Here is a 27,053-nt window from a genome sequence, read left to right on the forward strand (position 1 = left end):
CCCCTGGCTAAAAAGATGTGTACGCGCCTGACTGTATTTTCCGTTTTTCTTGGCCAAATGATTTTGTATGAAAATTCACACGTTGTAAATTAATTTAATAATTCAATATCAAATAATTTTGACTGAATTTTTTTACAAGAATTGTTAAAATTTTACGAACAACCCCTTTAAACCAGATATTTGCCTGCAAGCCTGTAGTGTTTAAGTTTAATATGGTTTGGAGGAAACGGATTCGGTTGAAGTCCAGGACCATTCTCTTCTAGAGGGATAAACATTCCATTCTTAGCATCAAACATAAACCTGCAGCAATTATAAGATATTTCAGGGGATAAAAATATCATTCTTAGCATCGAACATTAACCTGCAGCAATTAAAAGATATTTCAGGGGATAAACATTCCATTTTTAGCATCGAACATAAACCTGCAGCAATTATTAGATATTTCAGGGTATAAACATTCCATTCTTAGCATCGAACATAACCCTGCAGCAATTATAAGATATTTCAGGGGATAAACATCTCATTCTTAGCATCGAACATAAATCTGCATCAATTATAAGATATTTCAGGGGATAAACATCTCATTCTTATCATCGAACATAAACCTGCAGCAATATAAGATATTTCAGGGGATAAACATACCATTCTTAGCATCGAACATAAATCTGCAGCAATTTTAAGATATTTCAGGGGATAAACAATACATAACATTCTTAGCATAAAACATAAACCTGAAGAAATATAGAATAATTCAGTGGATAAACATACCATTCTTAGCATCGAATATAACCCTGCAGGAATAATGAATATTTACTAAAATAACACGCATAGAAAGTTTTCCAGTCATTAAGATCAGGAATAGCTACTGTATTAAGGTTTCAGCTCAATTTTTAAGATCGGAGGTTATTCCTAAGCAAACCATAGTTTTTTTTCGCGAAAGTCCCAGTAACACCATCTAATCTTTTTATCCTTGCAATCTTTAGGTGTAAACTTTTAGTACAGTGAAACCCTTAATAACGAATACATCGGAAGAATTTATCAAATGTCGTCTTGACAATTTTTCAATGAGTTTTGTACTATATTACGCAAATTTCAGAATTTGCGAAAATAAATAAATAGCCATGAATATGCGGGAGCAGTTTTAAAGAGTTCCATATAATCATTCAATTAAAAAACTAAATATCTGCAATATTCCATTACCAGAAAGTGAAGAATGCGACATTTGATGAATTCTTTCGATGTATTCGTTATTCAGGGTTTCGCTGTATTTCAAACTTAATTTAATAAATTGCTATGGCAGAATTAAAAGTTTGAAATATGAAAGGTCTAAGGGTTAGAAAATTAAACAGTTTCAATTTGAACTGTGTTACATTAAATCAGTGTTTCGGATCCGTATCATTTTGATGCGGATCCGGATCCGCGGATCCGCATCCGTGATGATGGATCCGGATCCTGACTCTGATACGGATCCGGATCCGAGGTAACTTTTGATTCTGTGAATACTTTATATATTTGAAATTTGCGCCATGTGAGCATTTGCCGCTGAGTAATCCTTAAGTTAAAAATGTCGTCATTACTATTATACAAATGTAAACATTAAATTATTAAAGATAATTTTGAAAAATTTTCGTCATGTAAAGAATACATTTACGAACCATTTTGATTTATTTATTCCATGGTTTTGGTTAATTTTTGGCGCTACCCGGATCCATATCAACGTTTCCTGATACGGATCCGGAGCCGACCAAATGATACGGATCCGACCGGATCCGGATCCGAAACGCTGCATTAAATAACAAAAAATAGTTACCAAAAGAACTAAATCCTACCTAGTTATTAACTCCATCCATTCCCTTCGTAACCCACCCTGGTCTTGCCCAGCCTCTCCATCAAATCTAAAGTTATTTTAATTTACATTTTTAAAAAAATTTTCATATTAATTTGTTATTATTAAACACTTCATTTGTTTTCCTTCATGATTTTTTTGTTTCTTGGCATTTGGTTTTTAGTTGATAAATGTAACTTCATTTGTTTTCCTTCATGATTTTTTTGTTTCTTGGCATTTGGTTTTTAGTTGATAAATGTTAGTGTATTTAACCCCTCTCATCCAAACCTCAATCATGTTTTAATTTTAAAAACGTTACAAGAAACTACGTCTACAACAGTAGAATTTTAAACAAAAGTCGGAATTTTGATAAAAATTAATTATCATCTAAAGACGACATTCAGACTTACTTTATATCAAACAATCTGGCCCAGTCAGATTCTAGATAGTATCTTGTTGCCCTGAAAAATAATTTCTAGAAAATAAAAGATTTTTTTTGCAACTTCTTCTCACCAGAGTTTTGTCTTTGTAAACTAGTTTTCAAAAGTTCTAATTTTTTACAACTACTTTACAGGACAGTTGAGGGAATCACTTTATCAAGGGTTCCCAAGACCAATTATGCTTAAACAACATCCGGAGCGCAGCGAGGGATGTTCTGTTCGCAAAATGTGTCGAGATAACTAACAATTTTAACGTCATTTTAGATACAAAAGCGCGAATTTTTCACGAAAACTTCGCGGAACGGTGTTATCATAGGTCGCTAAAGTTGGTAAATGAAAATGTGTCATAAACCACTTTTAGTGCCCTATAAAAAATTCTATGCATTATCATTTATCAAGACAAAGGAACTAAACACTTGTCACAAGCTTTATTTTTCTAATCTCTACATCTTTGCAGCCTAATTGTGTAGACTGTAAATATATAATACTTCTATCTTTGATTATTTTATCTAACATAATTCATAGTTTAAAATATCCATTTTTTTTCTCACATCTCAACATCTTTAACATCTATTAGTGTAAACATAAGGTACTTTAATTATAGATTATTTGATCTAACATAATTCATCGTTTGAAATATCTAAGATCTGCGACATCTGGTTGCAAAGTTAAAATGGATTAGAAAACTAGAATTGGTTGTCAGTATTGAATTACTTTGAAAGATCAGAAAGCTTAGATTATATAAACCTTTTACAAAAAGGGTAAATTAAATATTAAAACTTGCATTTAGCACCAGCAAAACTGCTCTAAGATTAACTGCGCCTTTACTAAACCACAAACATGTGCTCTTAGCTTAAAGAATAAAATACAGAATAAAAGCTGAAACTTTTATTAAAAATGTAAATTATGTTGAAAATCACAATGTTTTTAAAGTTTTCTTCATATTTTTATCTCGTTTTCTTGAATTGGTAAAATCTCTTCTCCAGCTTGCAGGTCTCTTTACTCCATGTAGCTTGTAATAAAGACCACAGGCGTTACACACCGGTCTACCCTCTTCATCCTTCCTCCATAAGCTCGTCTTTAAGGTCATACAGTTCACGCACTTGGTCAGCATATCTGCGGAAACAAGGGTTCTTTTCACGGGCTTTCTTGGGGGCTGTGGGAGCAGGGAAAGGTTGAATTGAAATTCTTGATTAAGACAGGGTTGGCTTTGATTACAATCTGACTTAGGGGAGAGAAGGTTTTCTATTTCTAGATCACTTATATCAGATCCAGAGGTTGGAATATCCATGTTTTGATCAATGTAAGACATCTCCTCGTCAGAAACAACAATTATAATGTCACCATCCAAGCTAAGCTGAGAACCATATTCTGTATGAGAAAACATCTGCTGCTCTGGGTACTCTGGTTGGTACAGGAAAGGTGATAAGTATTCAGATGGGTTGATGGAAGAAGTGATAGATTAAACTCCATTGTTGGAGATCTTGTTGGTTTGAAATCTTAAAGATAACTAATTCTATCAATCTGGAATCCAGGACTTATATATCCTATTCAAAGCTTAGAAAAGCTCCGGTCGTTCAGGTCATGATAGGGTTGACCGGAGCGAAGTCTCCACCTTGCGTCGGTCGTGGGTAAGGTTGACCGCATTAAAATAAGAGGGGAGGGAGTGGGGCTTATCTACGACCGGAATATAAATAATTGCGGTCGTTTAAATACAAATATAGCAACTATCTTTTTTATGAGAACTCTAAAGTTTAATAAAACTTTTTATTAAAAAGGAACACTGAACACATTTAAAATACTTGTTGATCTCCTTTTTTATTTACGTAACTTATTATCATTTAACTATTTTTAAAGAAAAAAATAAACGAGAATATCTTTTAACTGTATTTTCCTACCTAAATGTTGATTCAAATATATTTGCTCTCTGAATAACCAGCGGAATCCTGTAAAGAGTCATGTTTACAAATTCAATTGAAAAAAATTCATAATGCTTAATATTTTCTGCGGAATTACTCATACAAAAGTACTTATAATTAGCCTAAAATATTTTACTTTTCTAAATTCTATATGTTTTCAATATGATAGCGTGGACCTTCCATATTTCAAACTATGAACGAGTGTTAAAAGACAAAAGCAAATATTTAATTTTAAAATGTTTATACCATCAACTGTCAATGATATAGAAATAAGAATATTAGAGAAAGAGTTTTGAAAAATTAACGATTTATAAAAGATATAAAAACGTAATTATCAAATTTTCTTCAGATCAGGTGGAAAAAGTGGCACAAGAGAATATAGTACGCTTATTTGAAAGTTTAGGAATACACCAAGATGTAAAAAAGTTATTAGGCATGTCATGATGACGTCGACTAGGTTGTAATATCTATATTTTGTTGTAGACGAAGGAATTGTAAATATGTTCCTGGCGTGTTTATGACATTTCTCTGCGTGATGTTTGTTCAGAGCAGCGTAGAAATGATCTTGTTTCTCTGCGAAGGTTTCTGTCTCTCCCATTCTCCGGGATAGAATCAGATAATACTCTGCAGCCAACCTAGATAAAAGATCTTAGTGCTAGCCCACCTCGAACTAAACAAGTTAAGATTAAAATATTTAATGTGTTCAATCATGACACCTCTTATTTAAGAGCTATTAAGATTTCTTATTTGTAACTGCAGATAAAGTTGCTTATACTAGTGCGTAAATTCCAAGCTAGAGGAGGCACAAGATCACTAAGTCAAACCAGTAATGTAGCATTAATTTAACATTCTCCTCTGAGGTACTCCTAGTTTATACGATTGATAGATTAATAAACACTATATATATATATATATATAATTAATCTTAGTGCAGGTTATCCTCCTAGAACAGTATCCACGTATATCAGATTGAGAGATTAAATACTAGATATATATATCTATCTACCTTAGCGCTGCTTCTCCTGCTTGAACAATATCAGCTCCATGTATACCAGATTGAGAGATTAAATACTAGATATATATATCCATCTACCTTAGTGCTGCTTCTCCTGCTAGAACAATATCAGCTCCATGTATACCAGATTGAGAGATTAAACACTAGATATATATATCTATCTACCTTAGTGCTGATTCTCCTGCTAGAANCGTAACTTAACTGTTCTCTTCTTAATCTCGTTTTTCAGAAATGAATGTACACGATATTGTTGTAAAATATTTTTATTTTTGTTACATGTAAACAATTTTGTAAAATTAACGTAATCTCGACACGGAGATAATAAATATCTAGATCAAAAAAAAGATTTAAAGTTAAAGATTAAGGAAGGATTTGAATGGGTGACTCAAATTTGAACCGGGGGTAGGCAGTTTAAATTTATTAAATTCGGTCCCGAAAACGAATTCGAATGTCAAAAACTAATTTTGATGCATAGATTCATTTAATAATCAAGTAGCATCTAAAAATAACAACGTCAGAGAAACGAAAAAAAGGAAAAAATGAGCTTGAATAAACAGAAAAAGAAACACAAGAATAGATACGGAAACAATACTTTGCTTGTAGTTTGTCTGTCTATTTGTTTGTGTCCAATAAACGTCAAAGCGATCGGGCCCGAATTTTGTACGGGACTTCACATGACCCAAGGGAAGTTGTATGGATAATCAAAATTTTCCTCCAACAAAATTCATTAGTCATTAAATTTTAAAAACCAACGAAAGTTTTTTTTTTATAAAATCCGCGAACTTTTTTTCCTTGTTTTACAAAGAGAAAATGTTCACAATTGAGATAGAAGATGGCCGCGAAGCGTCCTGTTAGCTAAGTATTTCAAAAATGAAAAGCTAAATCAGGAATTTTCGAGAACACATATATTATAATTAACCCTCACCTTGGAATTAACTCCGAATGAGACTATCTTTCGAGGAATAAACTTAAGAAGATATTCCTTCACCACAACCTGCTTTTCCTTCATGAACACGTACACAGTTCTAGGTTTAGATTGTACACATCCTAAAATTTATTCAAGTACAGTGTACACAGTTCTAGGTTTAGATTGTACACATCCTAAACAATATTAGTGTACAGTGTACACACAGTTCTAGGTTTAGATTGTACACATCCTGAAATACATTCATGTACACAGACCAAGTTCTAGGTTTGGATTGTACAACTCCTAAACAATATTCACCTGCAGTGTACAGTGTACAGTGTACAGTTCAAACTGAAAGCAGCGCACACCGGAATTTGCTGCTGAATACAAGCGGGATTCGATAAGTTTACACAATCTTATCTCGACGAACACGTAGGTTTTAAGGATACCGATATAAATCGGGCATTGTCCTCTTTGCATTCAGGGTCACTTGAAATTAGGCCTTTTAGTCCGTTTAAAAGGGTTCAGCGAAATGGAAAAACCGCTTTCTCCATTTTAGTTTACCGAATTTACCTGCTAGCCTAATGAGATTCATTTCATAATATGAACTAGTTGATTCATGTAGTATTCTCTCCTGATGCATCAAACCAAATTATTTTTTTGAAGTTTTAAGATCAAATAAATTCAGACCCTCAGGGTGCCCTCCTCCCACTCCCTAAACCCTAAGTGACTTCAAATTTTTCAAAAAAATTAAAGAGACAATTTAAAATCTGTGGAAATTTTACAAAGTGAATTTAAATTTTTGAATGATTGAACCCTTTACAACGATATTTTTAGGGCACACTGNCTGGATAAAATTGAAGTTTAATGATGGAGGCTCCAGAGGTTGTTATTCTATTAATCAAAATGTGAAGCCCCACCTCCAATGTAAGAAAAGTAAAATCACAATATGGTAAATTTCAAATGCCGCCGAATGAAGGTGTGATGGGGAGGATTAGAAAATGTAAAATAAGGCTGAATTTGGTTTCCTTGATATCTGTAATTGTTGTTGATGAAACGACAAGTATTTGTACCCTAGCTACCACCAGTCCATTGTACTTAACAAGCAGAGGATGCGACCCAACACATTCCCTATACAGTACATAAGAATAAATAGAGTACATAGACTAGTATTTGTACTCTAGCTACCACCAGTCCATTGTACTTTACAAGCACAGGATGCGACACAACACATTCTCTATACATTACATAAGAGTAAATAGAGTACATCGACTAGTATTTGTACTCTAGCTACCACCAGTCCATTGTACTTTACAAGCAGAGGATGCGACCCAACACATTCCCTATACAGTACATAAGAGTAAATAGAGTACATATACTAGTATTTGTACTCTAGCTACCACCAGTCCATTGTACTTTACAAGCACAGGATGCGACCCAACACATTCCCTATACATTCCCTACATATATAAAATATCCTAAATTTTTTGGAGAAAATCCGGGAACCAATCAAAACTTTATAGCGCACGTGCTATAATGTTATAATGTTCAGCTAATTTAACATTATAGCACGATTACTTTATTCACGATGAAGTGATTGATAATGATAAAGAACACTATAGTTTCATAAAACAGATTAACTTACTGAGGAAATTGTGCAGAGAGTGAGATCTCCGATACTCCAGGAGACATTGTCACAGAGGTCGTAGGGGAGGATGCTGTAGAACTGGAGAAAGGGGAGGATGAAGAGGGTAAGGAGGATGAAGAGGATGAGGCAGATATAATCTCAATCTTGACATTCTCACAGTCCTCCCTAATCATATCAATAAAATCATGTTACATTGATATTTAAAAATCTTAGTTTTCAAGTCATGAACCATTAAAAGGTAACTAACTACAATGTCTTCCATTATATTTATCAGATAAAGGTTTCAAGGGTACCGTTGTGAATCTAGCATTGAAATCTATGCATGGAGGGTCACTTGAAATTACGCTTTCAGTACTTTTAAGAAAATTATTTTCTTTTGTAGCAGCTTAGCAAGAAAAGAATTTCTACTGTAATCTCAGATATTAGTTAAAGGGTGCTTTTATAAAGAATAAAAAAGAAGGTTCTTAGAAACAACATTGTAACTATTTAATCTAAATTAACATTTTCTAAGTAAAATCACCAGTGCTTAAGATTAAATAAATCTGAATAATTAAAAAGAAACAAATGCCTAACCTTTTGGTTGCAATTGAGCTTCGCAAAATCGACATTATTTTATCACTGTTAATAGAAAGGCTTACGTTTAAATCGACAAATAAGGGCACTTAAATTGCGAGGGTTTAGAGGGGGGAATAGACTAAGCAAAAATATTTCAAATACAAAAGTTTTGATCTAAAACTTATTAATTTACCTGGAGCAGTTGACCGGGTTCCCGAACTCGTCCCTGATCTGGAGTAAGGACTGAGAAGGACCTCCAGACTGAACTACCAGTCCTCGTCCTACTCCCCAAGCTCCAATAACCTAACATAGGTAGGATTTAATGGAAGTACTCCAACTGGTTCATGTAACATGTTATTCATTAAATCCGGCCTCTGATCTACATGTATGATAAATCTGTTAAATCATATATCTTAACTAGAGCAGACCAAACGGCTTTACCCTCGGAGTAAAAAAGCGAAATTTGTTTCTTCAAAATTTGACATATTTTTTTCAAGTGTTCTAAAAATTCCACTGGCAACGCTAGTATTTGATAATTTGACACAAGAAGATCAAGGATTATTAGAACTGAAGATATTGATTATTTTTATTCTTCTGTTACGTATTAGCACAGCTAAGGTAATACAGTATTTAGTAATCTAATTTAATTTTATTTGTTAATTTCGGTCAGGTGTAAACCTTTCTATGTATGTGTATTCTATATATATATAAATTGTCCGATCATTAATCAGGAATCCCTTGACTGATTAGCCTTAAATTTTGATGGGGAACTTGGTAGAACCACGGAAATGGTCTTAGCTTTCTTTAAAGATTAGATAACCAGCTTATTATTGGATAGTTTTAATATCCAGGCTAACCTAGGTTTCCAAACAAGACTATTTATAGAGAAAGAAGATGGCGATTTACCTTGCATGAAGGTGGATGAGGTGCCCTGGGTAGAACATATCTAACCCAAGGACTAGATCTAACCTCCCGTCCTCCAACCCACAGGGTCACACGATATTCTCCAGATCTCCGGGCAGGGAATATAACCTGCAGTTCACCCTGAATATAAACATATATAACAACAACGACAAAGACAACGACAACGGCCACAACGACGATGATAATAACAACAATAACATTATCATCATGAACAACGAAAAAAAAACATGCCAACAAATACAACATCCATGACAACAACAATGACAACGGCAACATTGACAACGACAACAACGAAAATGACAACGACGACGACAACGAAAACGACAACAACAACGACAACGACAACGACAACGACAACGACAACGACAACGACAACGACAACGAAAACAACTACGACAACAACAACAATAATACCTGATTTAGGTTTAATGATGCTATATTGAATTGCTACATTGGCACTTTTCCTTCTTTGTTTCCCAACATTGGAAAATCTAGATAATTTGTATTAGAGTGCTTAAATGTTATGTAGATGTAATTTCAAGTGGTCCTCCATATGACAGTGGCATCCCCAATTTAACACGGTGCACTTTGAACCTTTGTGTGATCTAGCATAACTGATATATTCTTATTTATTTCTAGCGGAAAGTTAATAGCTTTTGATATGGTTTCTTTGTATACTTCAGGATTTATATTACAGAGACAATGAATAAGATCTTAAGAATTTAACTCTTTCAACTGCAGGTGGTCCCAATAAGCAAAGGAATTATGTGACGACTTTTATAGCGTCTACGATCCATGTGGAATTTTTTCATAAACACAATTATTGCAGTATTCCAGATTAAACATCTAATATCGAAAACGACTGGTCTTGAGGTTTTCATAATGTAGTTTACCATTTTTTATTTTCAAAATTGACGCAGATATTGCAAATTTGTACAAGTTTTAATTTATTTAATAAATCCAAATTGTCTTAGTATTAGTCTTAATCTTTGTAAATTTTTGAGATAAAAGAAAGGTTTAGACCACTTCATGAAAAGCTCGTAAGAGTACAGCCTCGTTTTTTACTTTCATTGACAGGCCTTAAACATAAGAAATCAAAGTCGTCTCTCAATTCCCATGTTTATTGGGATACCCTTTAGTTACTTAGAGGGGGAACGGTTCGGCCTAACAATTTTGCCATTTTTCCTTATTTTAAAGTGAAAAATTATATTTCTATATAGATTGACTGACGGGTGATTTACGAAACTGACCTGATTTTAAGAGGCTGGTTGACCGTATCAGCTGAGCTGGAGACCTGACTGCCAGGACTTAGTTCACTGGTTGAGGTCACTACAATCAATCAATCAATTAATTAATCAAACAATAGTTGCAATTTTGCTTATCACACCAAAACCACAATAATAATAATAAACTGGAGAGGCCTTTGAACTACATACCGTAGGTTTAAATCTTAAAACACTGATTCAAATAGAAAGACTGATAAGGATTTGAATCGGTGATACAGGATTTGAACCCATGGTAGGTAGTTTAGTGACCTCTCTAATTCATCAAAGTTGGTACCAGACTCTCCTTCACCATTCTAATCCATGAATATTTCAATTAATCGATTAATCAACTTTAGCACTGAAGTTACAAATTACAATGGAATACATAAATCAATTCATCAAGAGACTTTAACTAAGTGCATATAGCGGCAACCGGTTCTAGACACAAACAATTACATGTGAAGTAGGTAATTAAAATTTTAATTTGGTTTGCAGAGCTAATGAGGTACAATGTGAAATAATATTAATTGCTTAAAGAAAACATTGTAAATTTCTACCAATTATAATTACTTTTTTCAAAGAGACTGTGCCTTTTTGAAATAAAGTGAGAATACTCGTTTCACAAAAATGGAGGTCACTTGATGTTGCGTCTACAATCCCTTTAATAAATTATTTGACCTACCTTGAGTTTCCGGTTCAGATATCCGAGCTTCCGGTTCCGGAATAGATATCCGCATTTCACTTTCAATCCTTTAAAGAGATTTGTTAACATTTAAAAATAGTGCAACAAAATGAAACTCAACTAAATTTCAAAAGTATGTCAACTTTTGATTACTTCTCATCAACTCTTTGCATCAAAAAATTAAAACTCATAAAAAATCGAGTTTCTCATGCAAGTTACAGCTAAGTTTGAACTTTGAACAAAACTTATAAAACATAATGAACATATATATTTCCCATTTTACTTTTTAAATATACGTTTAAACACAAACGCAAAAATTTCTGGGATAAATGTCGTCAAAGTGGAATACGTTTGAGAAATAATGATTTTGTTGGAAAAGCAGGAGTTTTAGCGGAACCAATATTTTAAATACCATTTCTATCCTCTCTCTCTCCAACAAAAAAGCAGGAGTTTTGGCGGAACCAATATTTTAAATACCATTTCTATCCTCTCTCTCTCCAACAAAAAAGAATTTTGATGATTTGGCGGAAAAGAAGAAAAAATTAACTTGCAAGTTTTTTTCATTAACTTTGATACCCTAAAAAAACTAGCTATACATAACTTCATGAAAGAACGATTTTCTGATGGAGGGGGATCATTTTTCCACAAAATATACACCCCTGCTTTAAAAAAAAGCTCCGTTTTCTAATGATAGTTTGTTTAAAAGAAAACAAAAAAAATCATTAATCATCACCGCCCCCCTTCATCTCATTAAAATGAAATGTAAAATCTAGATCACCCCCCCCCCTTTTTTTTAAAGATAAAACTCCTCCAACTCTTTTATAAGTTCAAGAAAAAAAAGAAAAAGAAACAAAATTACCTATTGCTTGACTGTAATTCCTTAAAAACTCCTGGTTCTAAACAATACAAAAGTTTTAATCGTACTTTAAGGAAAAAATAATCTTTTCGAATCTTTTAAGTTTTTTTACTATTACAACTTATTTTACGAATTTGACTAGTTTTTAATATATCTTTTTAAGCTGAAGTAGATTTGATTGGTGAATTATAAATCATATATGTTTTGTTAAGATTTTCTTTATAAATTTTAATCAAAAGATTTTCTAGATTAGGTCTCCACTTTTTTATAATTATAAACATCTTTTCTAAAATGTTGATTTGGCAGAAACATGTTGTCCCGGATTTAGTATTATCCCTGATGTTATATTACGTCACATCGGATAATAGAAACCAACATTTTAAATCCAACTACTAAAGGGGATGTAAGTGTTATTTCAAGTGACCCTTCATGCAAAGACGGCAATACCCGATTCACAACGGTACACTTGAAGCCCTTATCTGATCAATAAAGTGGAAGATATCTAATTCATACTTGTTATTTGGTCTGGCCATCTTTGCATGGAGTATCACTTGAAATTACGCCTTCAGTCTCTTTAAAGGGAGTGACCGGCTATGTATGGTAGTTGAACTGAGTATGCAGTGTTGTGGAAAACTTCTTTCGGATTCATTTGAGACACATTAAACTTTTTAAAGATCTGTAAATCCTGAGTTTGAGCGCAAATTCAATGTTCAAAACTCCTCTTTGGGGTGGATACGTTTTCAGAATTATATTTTTTAAATTATTAAATAACGATGACATAAAATGCAAAAAAGTTCTACAATAAACTACAGACGTCATGTATAGTAACATGTTGAGAAAATGAAAATTAATCTTATCATCGAAAATAAATAATTTGTTCAATTATTAGTTTCTATTTTCTCATTATTCACAAAGATTTTCTGCAGATTTTCTAGAATTATTATTGAAAAGACGACATTTGAAGAATTTGAAGAAATCTGCGAATAAATTCAAACAAAATAAGAAATTCAATATAATAATGAAAACGAAGTAATCGATTTTAGCATTGATTTATTGACAAATCTCTTTTGAGAAATTTGTTCCTAACCATGATCTAATTAGAAAACTGTATAATTTTTACTTTAATTTTCATTGTAGTTATTTAATAATTCACCCCCAAAGTAGGAGTTTTGAACGTCGAATTTGTGCTCAAACTCAGGATTTACAGATCTCAGAAAAGTTTAATATGTCTCAAATGAATCCGAAAGCAGTTTTCCACAACACTGCATGGTCAGTTCAACTACCTTACATAGCCGATCACTCCCTTTAAGTGCTCACCTGAAAACTTTTCTATTTCACTTTTGGCGAGTCTGCGGACTTTTGGAACCAAGTCAAATCTTCTGAAAATAATTTTTATCTCACAACTTATCTTTTAGCTTCCTATATCTCTTTTAATTATGTTAAGATTCAGATTTTTTTCTCTTCTTATTTTTTGTTATGTTTCTAACTTCAAACTTGAAGGTGTATGATGGAATTGAATACAATTTTGGGTTGGATGCATTGCTTACCTAGCAGTTACAGCAGCCCCAGAGGAGGCAATTCCTGAAATCTTTTTCTTCTTCTTTCCATCCTCCGGCTCCGAGGCTTCAACCTCAGAGTTCTGCGCAACTGTTCCCTTCTTGCGCCTTCCTTTGAAAGCTTTGGAGGATTTTCCAGAAGTTTCGACCGCGATTGGATTTTTAGGTTTGGAATTTTGGGGGTTCAAACGAGGGGGAGGTTCCTTGAATTCAGGTTGGACTACGCGGCATAGATCTTTCAAATTATTTTTTAGGTTTAGATTGTTGCTGGGTTTGGGAAGAGGAGCTCCCCGATTTTCTTTCTCCTAAAAATAACAGCTTAAAGAGACTGAAGGCGCAGTTTTAAGTGACCCTCCATTTCAAAAGTGGCATGTCTGATACACAATTGTGCCCTTTTAACCTCTTTTATAACTTTTTCCTTCCTCTTTTGAAATATTTTTAAAAAGATTGGAAACGTTAAAACATCTCTTATTTATCAACTTAACTTGCTTGTTATGAGCCTATTAAAGTATCTACCATCTTCTTAAGATATGGAATAACCTGCCACTTGACTTAAAAAGAAGCAACGCTCTAAGTATACTTAAAAATAGACTACTAAACTCTCTTTTTGAAAATTACAGGACAGTGTGTTATAAACCGAATTGTTATTCATGTAAAACTAACTAAATATGTTTTAATATGTCTTAATATTTGTTTTGTAATTGTCAGAAAATTACTTTAAACTCTAGTTATTCTAACAAATGTATAAACAGCACAAGATAAAATTTCACCCTGATCTCTAATAGTTCTCCTTAAATCTATTTAATTAAAATGTTTTGTTATCATAATCGACATTAGGTGGAAAAAATAATCAAAACAGCCAAGAGCTATTTTCCACCTAATTGCTTTATACTTGTACTGTTAATATAATCATCAATTTGTAATTGTAAACTCGTTCTGTGACAGATTCATGTATTTTAGTAATAAACTTTATCTATCTATCTATCAAAGAAACCACAATTGTAAACAATTTTTCAACTAGAAAAAGGAATATCTCAATCATGCTTGATCAGTTTAAGATATCCAGGATACCGTTGTGAGTTGAACATGCCACTCTATAATTGGAGAGTAACTTAATTTCGTTGATTTAAACTGTCAAAATATATAGATACAAATCTTACAAATTATCAATATATCTTTGCATTAGAACACTTTCAAGGTATTAATAAAATATCAAAAGATAAAGGAGCACTTAGAACTATTAGAGAAACTTAGAAAAGATTGTTCACAAATAATTTGAAAAATGGATGAAAAGCTAAGTGATCCAATTCTATCTCATCTTTATCTCCATTAACACAGTTCATTACCGTCCATTAATTGATATTGAGCTTGAAGAGGGTTTATTAGGAAAGATATCTGCCAACATTGTTGGGATTCAAGACTTTCATATTGAACATACAGGGTTACCCACAGAAATGAGTTTGTAAAGACGACCTAAAATTCTTTAAATATGACAATCTTAAGTTTAAATTAAGTTTTCTGTTTGGACGATAATGGCATTTTTTATGACTTGACAGAGAGAGAAAAAAGTTCACAGGTGCTAAGGATCATAAATAAAAAAAAACAGAGATTATAAATTCTGTACAGTCGTCTCTGAAGTTTCATCCTTTAGGTAACCCTGTACATTACAAAATTACATCATTTTTTTGATGGGGTGGTCGAGGGGCCGCAGATATAAAATAAGAAAATGTAAAAAAATGTGAAAAAATGTGAAAAGGGGAAGACAACTATCCTTAGAATTATGAGATATCGTGTTAACTTATGGGGAAAACTTAACAAAAGAAAATTTGTTTAAAAATATTTTTTTTTACCTTTCTAGACGTTTCTCGAACATTCTCCCCTTTCTCATTACAAACAGATGAGCATTTACTACACAAAACTTGACGCGCGCGGAGACGCACACCAAGCCGTCCTCCAGCGCGCTCGCCAACAAGAAATGATTTGGAGCTTTTCCCTGATATTATAATTTAGTTAAACTCAATCGTAAAAAGTCTCAAGTGTAAAGTTAAAAACGACTGGATTGATATCATATAAGCATAGTAACAAAATCAGTGAATAAATAAATAGCAAACCCCTTAGAAACATTTATATACATGATTCTAAAAGTTTCAATATTACAGGTGGGCGTATACAAGAATTAGTACAGAGGGGAACCCCCCTGGAAATTAGACGTTTTCCCCTTTTCCAGTCACCCCTCCCTTATTCCTCTTGTATAAGCTACTAACACAGGAAACATTTTTACCGACTTTATGTGCCGATGTCGAAGATGTCGGATAAATAATTCTAGACTTTATATATTCGCCATTGGTTTGTCGGGAAATTGTGTAAAATTAATTTAAATGGAAAATACAATATACAATTTTTAATGGGTAAAGTGAATAAAAAAGATGAGATAAACCTTCATAAAAAATTACCTGAAGGGACTAAGATCGGAGGCTTCTCAACTTTACCATCTTGAAAATAGGTGTGACGTCGACTAAATAAGAAAAATTAACATTCCTTTATAAAAAGCTGTTTTTTGGTATGCAACAATTTTCATTTAATCCCGCCGGGATATTTTGATTGAAAGATACTTTGAAAATCTACAAAGGCAAAAAAAAAAAATCCGCAAAATCCGCAAGCTCTCGGGTTTATCATTGAATCCACTCTTTAAAAAGGAATGTCATTTACTCTCAGGCAAATTAGAAAAAATGGAAATTTAAGCCCCCATTGATTCTAATTTGTCTGAGAGTAAATGATACATTCAAAGGCCAAAGCCTTTAAAAATGAAGACATTATCCGGGAAAAAAAGGTGCGGGTCGGATTAATCTGAGTGAGCGCGCTGTCGCAAATTCAATTTTCAAAATTGATTTCAAGTTGCTTAAAGGTAGAGTGAGGGTATATCAAATATTCTACTTACTTTAGAGTCGGTCGGTTCTGAGTCTATCCTGTACCTAAGGGTCAGATAAGGGCCTATACATATTCTACTTTAAGAGTAGAATAAGGATCTTTCCTCTACCTAAGGATAAGATAAGGGTATGTACTCTATCTATGGGTAAGATAAGAGTCTATCTATATTCTACCTTGAGGACAGGATAAGGGTCTGTACTCTATCTAAGTACAGGATAAGGACTCATACAAACCTAAGGGCAGGATAAGGATCTATACTCTACCTAAGTGTAGGATAAGGATCTATACAGTATAAGGGTCTATACTCTACCTAAGGGTTGGATAAGGGCTTATACTCTACCTAAGGGTTGGATAAGGCCAAGGGTATATATATATATACTATACCTAAGAGAAGGATAAGGGTCTGCTGCCCCTATTACAGGTTCTTGAACATAGTCCCTAGGATTATCTAGCACCAATCTAGGAATTATAATATAAGTACAGAGAGATAGATAGATTGATGGTTAGATATAAATAAATTGATTGATGGTTAGATATAAATAAATTGATTGATGGATAGATAAATAATTTGATTGCACGATAGTCACGGCACTAGGAAGGAACAGAGGACTAGTCTAGGAAAACTAGGAACAGAGGAATAGGGGTTGTGGTAAGGCACTAACTTAAATTTTGGCCCGAAACTAATATAAAATATTGCTTTTTTATCACGAAACCTCGACCACCCCTGAAAAAGAGGCCTTACCCACCTATAGAACATGGGCATTGTAATTGGAGAGAAGGCTAATCCTGAAGTTATGATCTGGAGAGTTGTGAAAATTTTAGCCATTTTTAAGAACTAAGTGTTTAATAGCTGCAGTGCTCGGCCCCCTAGCCCATCATAGACGCAGCACTCGGCCCAGATATAATCCTAACTTAGCCTAACCTAACCCATGATATAGAAAAAATGAGCAGATTGTAATAATATAGCAGTTAAATGTGAACAAATTGTGTGATTGTCCATAACAGCTTTCGCAGTTTATTCTTAATTTATGTATTGGATATTGTTTATTGGGGCCTATGATAAATAGATAAAATTTATCAGTTGACCTAATGGTTAGGACCTTACTGCTATAAGGATTGAACCGAAAACTAGGAACAGAGAACTAGGAACAGAGGACTAGGAGCAGAGGACTAGGAACAGAGGAATAGGAACAGAGGACTAGGAACAGAGGACTAGGAACAGGGGACTAGGAACAGAGGACTAGGAACAGGGGACTAGGAACAGAGGACTAAGAACAGGGGACTAGGAACAGGGGACCAGGAACAGAGGACTAGGAACAGAGGACTAGAAACAGAGGACTAGGAACAGAGGACTAGGAACAGAGGACTAGGAACAGATGACTAGGAACAGAGGACTAGGCAAAAAGGACTAGAAACAGGGGACCATAGAAACTGGGGGTTAAAAAATGACTGGAAACAAGGGACTAGGAACAAGGGACCATAAAACAAAGGAAAAGGAACATAAAATGGCAAGAAAATCAATCAATCAATCAATTTATAGATGATAAATGTTATATTTTTCAAGAAATGGAAAAAAAAACTATTTAACTTACCTATTTGCAAATCCTCCTTTCGGTAAAATTCCAAACGGACTAGCTCTAAAAATAGATAAAATATAAGATAATTTCTCCATTGCTTCTTATAAGCAAGATTCAGGGGGGTCCAAAAATCGTTCTCAAGAAAATTACCAATATTACCTATTAGTAGAATCCAACAGAACACCTTGAAATGTTTTATTATCACTATTTGTGTATTTAACTACAAGCATATCATCCAAAGATATTTCAACTTTTACACATATTTCGTCTATTTTACACTTTTTACCAGACATCTTTGTTAGCTTTTGTAATATCACATATTTTCGTCTGTGCCGTACGCTCTCGTTATGTGTTCAGTTTACGAGGTTTAAAGAGGGGGGGTACAGTGAGAGACGGAGAGGGGGGGATTGTATACGAAACCTTGAGTTTAGTGTTGTGATACCGTCAAAATATAAATACAAAAAACAGCTGACTGAAAAGTGCAAATTTTGTTTTCGAAGAGTAAAACACTAGGTGACTAGATGCAGTAGAAGCAGTACGTATGTGTATTAAATTTCAACTAATTGAAATGCCGTTGAACTTATAAGCTAAAGAATAAAAATATTTGAGTACGAGTTGAAATATTTATTTAAGCAAAAAATTAGGAAATGCGCTATGTTATACGTTACATGCTATGCTATTCAATGATCATTTCAACATTTGATGTTCAACTGTCAATTATAATGCACAGGGGGGAGGGGCGGCAGGACTTTTGCACCCCCCTGACGGATTTAGGGGGAGGGGCGTAACCCACCCTGATATTTCAGATTAGTTTATCAATAGCACTTAAGGAAAAGAAAACCAGTGCAAAACAAAACAAAAATTATCCATCTTAAAATAATTTTCACCTGCGGCGCGTCTTTTGGCTCCTAATTCTAATTCAGAAATAAATCTAGCACCACCCTCACTAAAATCCTGTAACCGCTCCTGACAATGCAGATTAAATATTGTATTTTTTGTGAATGCAGAACATGGAGGTAGAATTACCACCTAATGTTAAAATGGTCGGAGAGGAAGGACAGTTCTATACTGTACTAACTATAGAGGATCTACCTAGAGTACAGGTACTGGTGTACTACATTTCTGAAATTCAAGGTAAAATAAACTGTAATTTTAGTAAGGTTATGGGGGTAAATAGAACTTTTTAGCTTTACAGGGGGGGTTAATATAGGGGTCAATATAGGGGGGGGTAAAATCAATATAGGGGGGGGTAAAAAAAATTTTTCGCCCTTCGGGCGAAATATTTTTTTACCCCCCCCTGACTAAATTCCTGAAACCGCCCATGTTTTTATGATATGGCAAATTCCTTCCTACCTTAAATATATATGTCAGATGCTGACATTAAATTATGAAAGAAATCATTTAAAAAACAATGCAATTTCTTTTGCGTATGCTAGTAATTAATAATTATACTGCAATTTTAAAGCAGCACATTTTCAGGGGCAGATTAAAGGGGAGACATGGGCCCGCGGGCCCCACCCTGAGCTCCTGGAGGGGGGGGGGCGGCCCCCCTTGAGAAATTTATATGAAATAATAAAAGCATCAAGGAATAAAAGACACAGCAAAGTGTGATATGTAATAGAAGCATCAAGACAGGCTAGGGGGCCGAGCGCTGCGGCCACATGGTCAATTATATCCATGTCTAACCTGTAAGATCCATGTACTAAATTGATTGGAGGGGGGGCTGGGGGTCCAATAATCGTTCTCTAGGAATAAACCTACATTTCTATACTGTACTAGCTATAGAGGATATCTACCTAGAGTACAGGTACAGGTTTACTACAGTTCTGTACTGTACTAACTATAGAGGATCTACCTAGAGTACAGGTACAGGTTTTCTACAGTTCTGTACTGTACTAGCTATAGAGGATCTACCTAGAGTACAGTTACTGGTGTACTACAGTTCTATACTGTACCAACTATAGAGGATCTACCTAGAGTACAGGTACAGGTTTACTACAGTTCTACACTGTACTAACTATAAAGGATCTACCTAGAGTGCAGGTACAGGTGTACTACAGTTCTATGCTGTACTAACTATAAAGGATCTACATAGAGTACAGGTACAGGTGTACTAAAGTTCTATACTGTACTAGCTATAAAGGATCTACCTAGAGTGCAGGTACAGGTGTACTACAGTTCTATGCTGTACTAACTATAAAGGATCTACCTAGAGTACAGGTACAGGTGTACTGGACAGTTATATACTGTACTAACTATAAAGGATCTACCTAAAGTACAGGTACAGGTGTACTGGACAGTTATATACTATACAAAATTTACTTAGAGTTCAGGTACACAGATACAGGTGTACTACAGTTCTATAACTTTACTACTATACCAGAGCACAGGTACAGATGTACCACAGTCTAAAATGTACTAACTGTACCTGGAGTAGAGGTACATGTGTACTTCAGCTCTAAACTGTACTAACTTAGAGGATCTACAGGGTGTCCCAATAAACATGGGAATTAAATGACGAGTTCTTAATCGTCTTTGTTTCAAGTGAGATTATTTCGTAAATATAATTTTGTAGTAACACAGTTAAAATGTTTAACGCCGAAAACTAGAAGTCTCGTGATTTCCAAAATGTGGTCCACTTTTCACCTTCAAAATGTGGTCCACTTTTCACCACTTTTCACCTTCAAAATGTGGTCCACTTTTCACCTTCAAAATGTGGTCCACTTTTCACCTTCAAAATGTGGTCCACTTTTCACCTTCAAAATGTGGTCCACTTTTTCACCTTCAAAATTGACGGAGATATTATGAGCTCATTAGACGTTCACTATTTTTTCATGCACTTTATGTCATTTATCAATTATTGGAAATTAAAGACTCTGTTCAAGTAATCTCTCAATTGCCATGTTTATTGGGACGCCCTGTACCTGAAGTACAGGCACAGCTAAAAATTAAACCTAGGATTGTCTTACACAAAATCCTCATCTTTTGATACTCATCTCTTGATACTCATCTCTTGATACTCATCTCTTTATCCTCATCTCTAATCCTCATCTCTTTTTCCTCATCTCTTGATCCTCATCTATTGCTCCTCATCTCTTGATCCTCATCTCTTTTTCCTCATCTCTTGATCCTCATCTCTTGATCCTCATCTCTTGATCCTTAACTCTTGATCCTTATCTCCTGATCCTTATCTCTTGATCTTCATCTCTTGATCCTCATCTCTTGATGCTCATCTTTTGATGCTCATCTCTTGATCCTCATCTCTTTATCCTCATCTCTTGATCCTCATCTTTTGATTCTCATCTCTTCCTTTCTTGATTCTTGTCTCTTAATCCTCATCTCATAATCCTTATCTCTTAATCCTCATCTCTTGATCCTGAGTTGGACGCACATATAAATCTTCTATTTAGGAAGTTGTTGAGAGGTCGGAAGACATATTTATCTGTGGTTTGTGTAAAACATCATTTGATAATATTCACTTCTTTCTTAATCACAAACAGACTTGTGGTCAGGTTAGTTCATTCTTCAAGTACTTTTAAACAGACTTGTGGCCAGGTTAGTTCATTCTTCAAGTACTTTTAAACAGACTTGTGGTCAGGTTAGTTCATTCTTCAAGTACTTTTAAACAGACTGTACGCGTGATTTCAAGTGACCCTCCATGCAAAATGGGCAAGTGGGCAATGGCCGATTTACAACGGTACCCTTTAACCCTTTATTTGATAAAAATGTGCAAGATATTATCGTTTTCCTGAGTCAAAAAGTGTTTCATTTTGATAATTTCTCCATTGCTTCTTATAAGCAAGATTTGCGCAAGTCACGTTTACTAAGAAACCACGAATGAAAATAAAAAGTTTAAAGAAACTAGAACATGGATATCTAATTCATACTTGATCAGACAAAGGTTTGTTAATCACTGGAAATTAGGTATACAGTCCCTTTTAAGTTTGCCATTCAAATAGTATCTTTTAAAATTTAAACCTTTATGAAAAACATAGTTTATTAAATCGCCGTGTCTCATATATTGTAGACACCCGGCATATATTTTTTAGTTTGAAAAATGTTGGCCATTTTTTGCTTGTCTACACTAAAAACAAACTTAAAACAAACTTTTTTTAAATGGAGTGACTGGCAATATATAGTGGTGAACTGAGAATGTAGTATTTTTGAGAAATTTGTTAGGATTCATTTGAGACATATAAAACATTTTAATGATTGTTTAATCAGAGTTTGAGCGCAAAGTCGACTTTCAAAATCATCCATTTGAGTGGTTACGTTTTGAAAAACGATTTTTTAAAATTATGAAATAACGACAACAAAAAATATAACAAAAATGCTACAGTAAGCTCATCAGTTGATCAGAAACAGGTTGAAAAAATAAAAATAAACTCTTATCTGCGAACAAATTCGTAAAGAATAAGAAATTAAATATAATGATGAAAAAGAATTAATTGATTCTAACATTGATTTATTGATAAATTTCTGAGAAATATGTTTCTAAACATCTTATTAGTTCACTAAAGAATTTTTGATACATTTTTCGTCGCCGTTATTCGATAATCTAAAAAAAATCGTTTTATAAAACGTAAGTACCAAATGGTTGATTTTGAACATCGAGTTTGCGCTCAAACTCAGTAATTTTACACCATTAAAACGTTTAATAAGTCTCAAATTAATCCTAAAAATGTTCTCCACAATACTATATTCTCAGTTCAACTCCCATACATTGCCGGTCACTCCCTTTAAAGTTTAAACAGTAATACTTGAACATTCAGGGATATCTTTCTAAACCTTAATCTTTTTACTGAAGTTGCTAAAGAGTATTTAAATGAAGACTAACAGCGTAGTTTCATGTGAACTTCCGTAGTAAGATATCCCCGAATTACAATGTTACCCTTAAAACTTTGACTGAACAAGGTTTGTTTAAAAGCTGTTACAAATTTTAAAAATATCAACAGTAACTTCTAAATGTGGCATAAAATAAAAAATACTTTTGAATGTTTAAAAACGCTGTTACTTTACGCTAGTAACAGATCAGCTGTTTGAGTTCAGACTACACACTACACAGTGTACAGTCGCGTTTTAGAGGAACTCAAGCGGGGTCCGATATGTTTAGACAGAAAGATCTCATTGTTCGATGAGCAGTCAAAGGTGTTAAGGGTACCGTTGTGAAGCGGGCATTGTTACTTTTGCTTGGAGGTCACATTAAATTACGCTAATACCTATTTAAGGTTTTAAATCTTCAGGAATTCTTTAGTTTGCCCGCCTTGACCCAAAATCAGTCGGAATTAGTTTTTGTTGAAGGTAACAAAATAATCATTATTGTTACTATGAATGTTGAAATTATTATTAAACGTGAATGATACTCCAATACAGATATTAAGACAAGAAGAAGAAGTCCCTGATCAGACTAAAAGTCCTGTGACTAGGTCCCAAGAAGAGGTCCAGGATCCTCCTTTATCATCGTCATCCTCCATGACCTCCTTGACCTCCTCGTCATCCTTGACATCCTTCCATTTGTCCTCCGAACCTACGAGGACGGAAAACCGAACATACACCGAATCTGAAAAAGATGATCTTGGTAGAAAAATTGTTGAATCCTCTAAGTCAAACCATACAGAAGAGACGAATAACAAAGTTAACGAGGAATTGACTGAATCTGGTTTAATTTCTCAATCTGATCAAAATCAGAAAATTGGTCAAAATGCCGATAAGAAATTCTTCTGTACCTATTGTAACAAATTCTTTAAAAAGAGTTTTGACCTCTCTCAGCATATTCGCTGTCACACTGGGGAGAAACCTTTCCAATGTGTTATCTGCGGCCGGGGATTCTCCCAGAAGTCGAACGTGAAGAAACACATGATAACTCACAAGGTTTGGCCCCAGGGTGGAGAATGTCGTCCTGAAACCGTGGCGAAGTTGTATACAGAGAACTCAGCTGATAAACCAGTCCAGGACGGGTCGGAGCTCAGGGTGGTAGAGACGGAAAAGGTAATTATTTAATGTAATTTTACTTAATTGTCCCAAGGGACAGTTAAGTAACTAAACATGCCGCTGTTGGGGCAATCATGGGTTGGAAATGTTACTCTAAAGGCGGTTAAATTAACTAATTGAGTAGATATATACTTCAATTGTTTGCCATCATTATTGTTTACAAATAAACCAGGAAATTTCCTCCAGGATATTGCGGGTAAGCGAGGGAGCGTTGAAATCACTGTGAAGAACGAGTACAGGTGTATCTACTGTACTGCAAAGTTTATTAAACATACAGAATTCAAAACACATCTTAAAGAACATCAGGTTAGTCTTGTCTTATTGGCTAGAGCTTGTAATTTTTTAATAAATAAAATAATGTTAAAAAAGTTCATAACAACTATAGAAGTTGCCCTTCAAATTTGAAAATCAAAAAACTATGAACCGTACGGTGAAAATCAGAAAACTGTGGAAAGGAGGAGACGACAATAAAGCAATTTTAAGTTTGATTCCTTTTGTTACAACGCAAATAGTTTTACTATAGCAGCTTGATTAAGTAAAATAGTTTGTGCTAACTGCCCCCATGACATGTTCATGACAACAATAAATAGAGTCTAAAAGCCGTCTTTCTATTCCCCAGTTTTCTTGTTCTCAATTGACCACAAGACCCCGATGTTTAGGATGTTAAATGCTACCGATGTATAGTACCCAACTGTGGAGAACTATTTAATAATGTCGAAGAATACGTTGATCATACAACAGGTACACAACACACTACACAGGGTCATTCGCTCAAATATATATATTTATATGTTAGCTATAGCTGGCCAAGCGGCTGGACCAAAATTGGCTGAATTTTTTTGGGTATCTCAGGGGTAATAAAGACTTAAAAATACAATTTTTTTAAGATGGAATTTTTTTTCTAAATTTTTTCTATAATTTTTTTAATTCTTAAAATTCTAAAAATGCTATTTCGTTAACTTAACATTTTTTTAGGTCACAAAAACATGCAGTACAGTTGTCACGTGTGTCCAGACAGGTTTACAGATTTAAATGATCTTAATCTTCATCAATACACTCATCTAACAGACCAGGTATGGGGTAAANCCCTCCTTTTTATAAAATCATTTTTTTAAAGAATTTAGTTGTTAATTTATTTACCGATTTTTTTTCTCGCTGAATTAGAGAAAAGAAATGATTTTTTTGGGTACAAATTTTGTCAAAGAATAAAAAACATGCCTCAAAAATCATTCTGAAAAAATATACACCCCTGGTTAAAAAAATGATAAAAAATGCTGGCGATCATCTTGACAATGAACATTTACTTCCTTCGCCCTATCCTAAGCAGATGTGGACACAAGATCTAAATGCAGGGTTACCCACAATAGATGAGACTTTAGAGATAAATGTACTGAATGTATACCGTCTGTTTCCTTATATTTATGATTCCCTGAAAATATAAACAGGTTTCTTTTTTTCCAATCATTAAAACGGCCATTATATTAAGGTATTTAATTTAACCTTGCAATTGATATACTTTAAGGGTTATAGGTCGTCTTTACATTCTCATTCTTTCTGTGTAACCCTGTGCTTAAGTACAATTTATCAACTTTCTAAAATTTGAAAAAATCATTTTATATTATTGTAGAGTTAAATATTAGAAAGAAATAGTAGAATTAAATAGTGGAATTAAAGGGTAGAAAGAAATAGAAGAATGAAATAGAAGAATGAAATAGTAGAATGAAATAGTAGAATTAAAAAGTTAAATTAAATAGTAGAATTACATAGTAGAATTACGTAGTACTATTATACAGTAGAATAAAATTGAATAGTAGAATTAAATAGAAGAGTTAGATAGTAGAATGAAAAAGTAGAATGAAATAGTAGAATTGAATAGTAGAATTAAATATCAAATATTAGAATAAAATTAATATTATGGTTGTCTTGACAGAAAGTACATTTGATTTATTCAAGTTGCATATTTTTGACAGGTTTTTTGTGTTCTTAGTAAACAAAATTGGGTATATCAATACGTAAACAAAGCTAGGTAAAAAATGGGTATTTCTGAGTGAAAATTGGGTATATATTAGCTTAAAATGAGTATATTTTAGCTAAAAATGATTATATCTTAGATAAAAATGAGTATATCTTAGCTAAAAATGAGGTTATAATGAAATATTTTTTCAACGAACAATCTCTTTAAACAATATGTTTCAGGATACCAGAGAGAAACAGGTTTTCGAATGTAAACATTGCAAAAACAAATATACCTCAGCAGAATCATACGACTACCATCTTCAAACAGACACCCACTCTTACCCCTGTAATGTTTGCAGCAAAGTGTTTACTGCCGGACGATATTTGAGAAAACACATGGCGTCCTCCCATACTGAGGGCAGTTTTAAATGTGATGTCTGTGGAAAACTTTTAAAGAATGATTTCTATCTCAAAGCGCACAAACTGATTCATACTGGAGAGTTACCGTTCTCGTGCACAGAGTGTGGCGCGCGTTTTAATCGTAAAGATAAAGTGAAGCGTCATATGTTGACACACAACGCGCACAAGAAATTTAAATGTCCATTTAAGGAGCATATGAACTGCGAAAAAGAGTTTCACAGATTTGATAAGTTAAAACTTCACATTATGACACACGGCAACATCAAGCCTTTTAAATGTAATATATGTGATGTTGGGTTTACAAGAAAAGAGCATTTAAAAGTGCACACTAATAAACAGCACGGTGCTACTGATAGTGAAGGTGCAATCATAGATAAAGAAATAAAATAAAATATTTTCTAAGAGAAGAGACAGATTACTAGATAAAAAGAGAAATTGTGTTGCTTTTTTATTAAGAAATTTTTAAAGGGACTTTAAGTGTAATTTCATGTTACCCGTCATGCAAAGATGGCAATGCCGAATTCTGTACGGTACCCTATATACCTTAATCTAATCAATGATGTGGAAGATATTGTCGTTTTTCTAGGTT

General features: G+C 33.8%; 2 protein-coding genes across 2 annotated transcripts in view; one reads left to right on the forward strand and one right to left on the reverse strand.

Moving 5' to 3' along the window:
• The window catches only part of LOC111701715 (apoptosis-resistant E3 ubiquitin protein ligase 1), a 21,151-nt gene extending 2,230 nt beyond the window's left edge, over positions 1-18,921 (reverse strand). The window contains exons 1-22 of the mRNA XM_023473120.1: positions 18,257-18,921; positions 18,113-18,157; positions 16,905-16,979; positions 16,046-16,107; positions 15,443-15,585; positions 13,584-13,897; positions 13,354-13,415; positions 12,040-12,076; positions 11,181-11,248; positions 10,484-10,562; positions 9,475-9,724; positions 9,216-9,353; positions 8,503-8,612; positions 7,752-7,919; positions 7,135-7,237; positions 6,680-6,740; positions 6,089-6,246; positions 5,278-5,342; positions 4,670-4,819; positions 2,236-2,286; positions 1,830-1,895; positions 174-300 (exon numbers count right to left, since the gene is read on the reverse strand). Coding sequence (XP_023328888.1) covers positions 174-300; positions 1,830-1,895; positions 2,236-2,286; positions 4,670-4,819; positions 5,278-5,342; positions 6,089-6,246; positions 6,680-6,740; positions 7,135-7,237; positions 7,752-7,919; positions 8,503-8,612; positions 9,216-9,353; positions 9,475-9,724; positions 10,484-10,562; positions 11,181-11,248; positions 12,040-12,076; positions 13,354-13,415; positions 13,584-13,897; positions 15,443-15,585; positions 16,046-16,107; positions 16,905-16,979; positions 18,113-18,157; positions 18,257-18,390 — 2,466 coding nt within the window. The 5' untranslated portion in view covers positions 18,391-18,921. The remainder of the gene's footprint in view (positions 1-173; positions 301-1,829; positions 1,896-2,235; positions 2,287-4,669; positions 4,820-5,277; positions 5,343-6,088; positions 6,247-6,679; positions 6,741-7,134; positions 7,238-7,751; positions 7,920-8,502; positions 8,613-9,215; positions 9,354-9,474; positions 9,725-10,483; positions 10,563-11,180; positions 11,249-12,039; positions 12,077-13,353; positions 13,416-13,583; positions 13,898-15,442; positions 15,586-16,045; positions 16,108-16,904; positions 16,980-18,112; positions 18,158-18,256) is intronic.
• An 89-nt stretch (positions 18,922-19,010) lies between these two features.
• Positions 19,011-26,871, forward strand: LOC111701711 (zinc finger protein 341-like). Its single transcript, XM_023473114.1, is given in 8 exon segments — positions 19,011-19,200; positions 21,508-21,609; positions 23,341-23,437; positions 23,439-24,085; positions 24,275-24,394; positions 24,748-24,829; positions 25,064-25,161; positions 26,285-26,871. Coding segments are annotated over 8 exon segments (1,809 nt in total). The 5' UTR covers positions 19,011-19,107; the 3' UTR covers positions 26,855-26,871.
• Positions 26,872-27,053: the final 182 nt, after the last annotated feature.

This window comes from Eurytemora carolleeae, unplaced genomic scaffold, assembly GCF_000591075.1.
Source record: "Eurytemora carolleeae unplaced genomic scaffold, Eaff_2.0 scaffold387, whole genome shotgun sequence".
Taxonomy (NCBI): Eukaryota; Metazoa; Arthropoda; class Copepoda; order Calanoida; family Temoridae; genus Eurytemora; species Eurytemora carolleeae.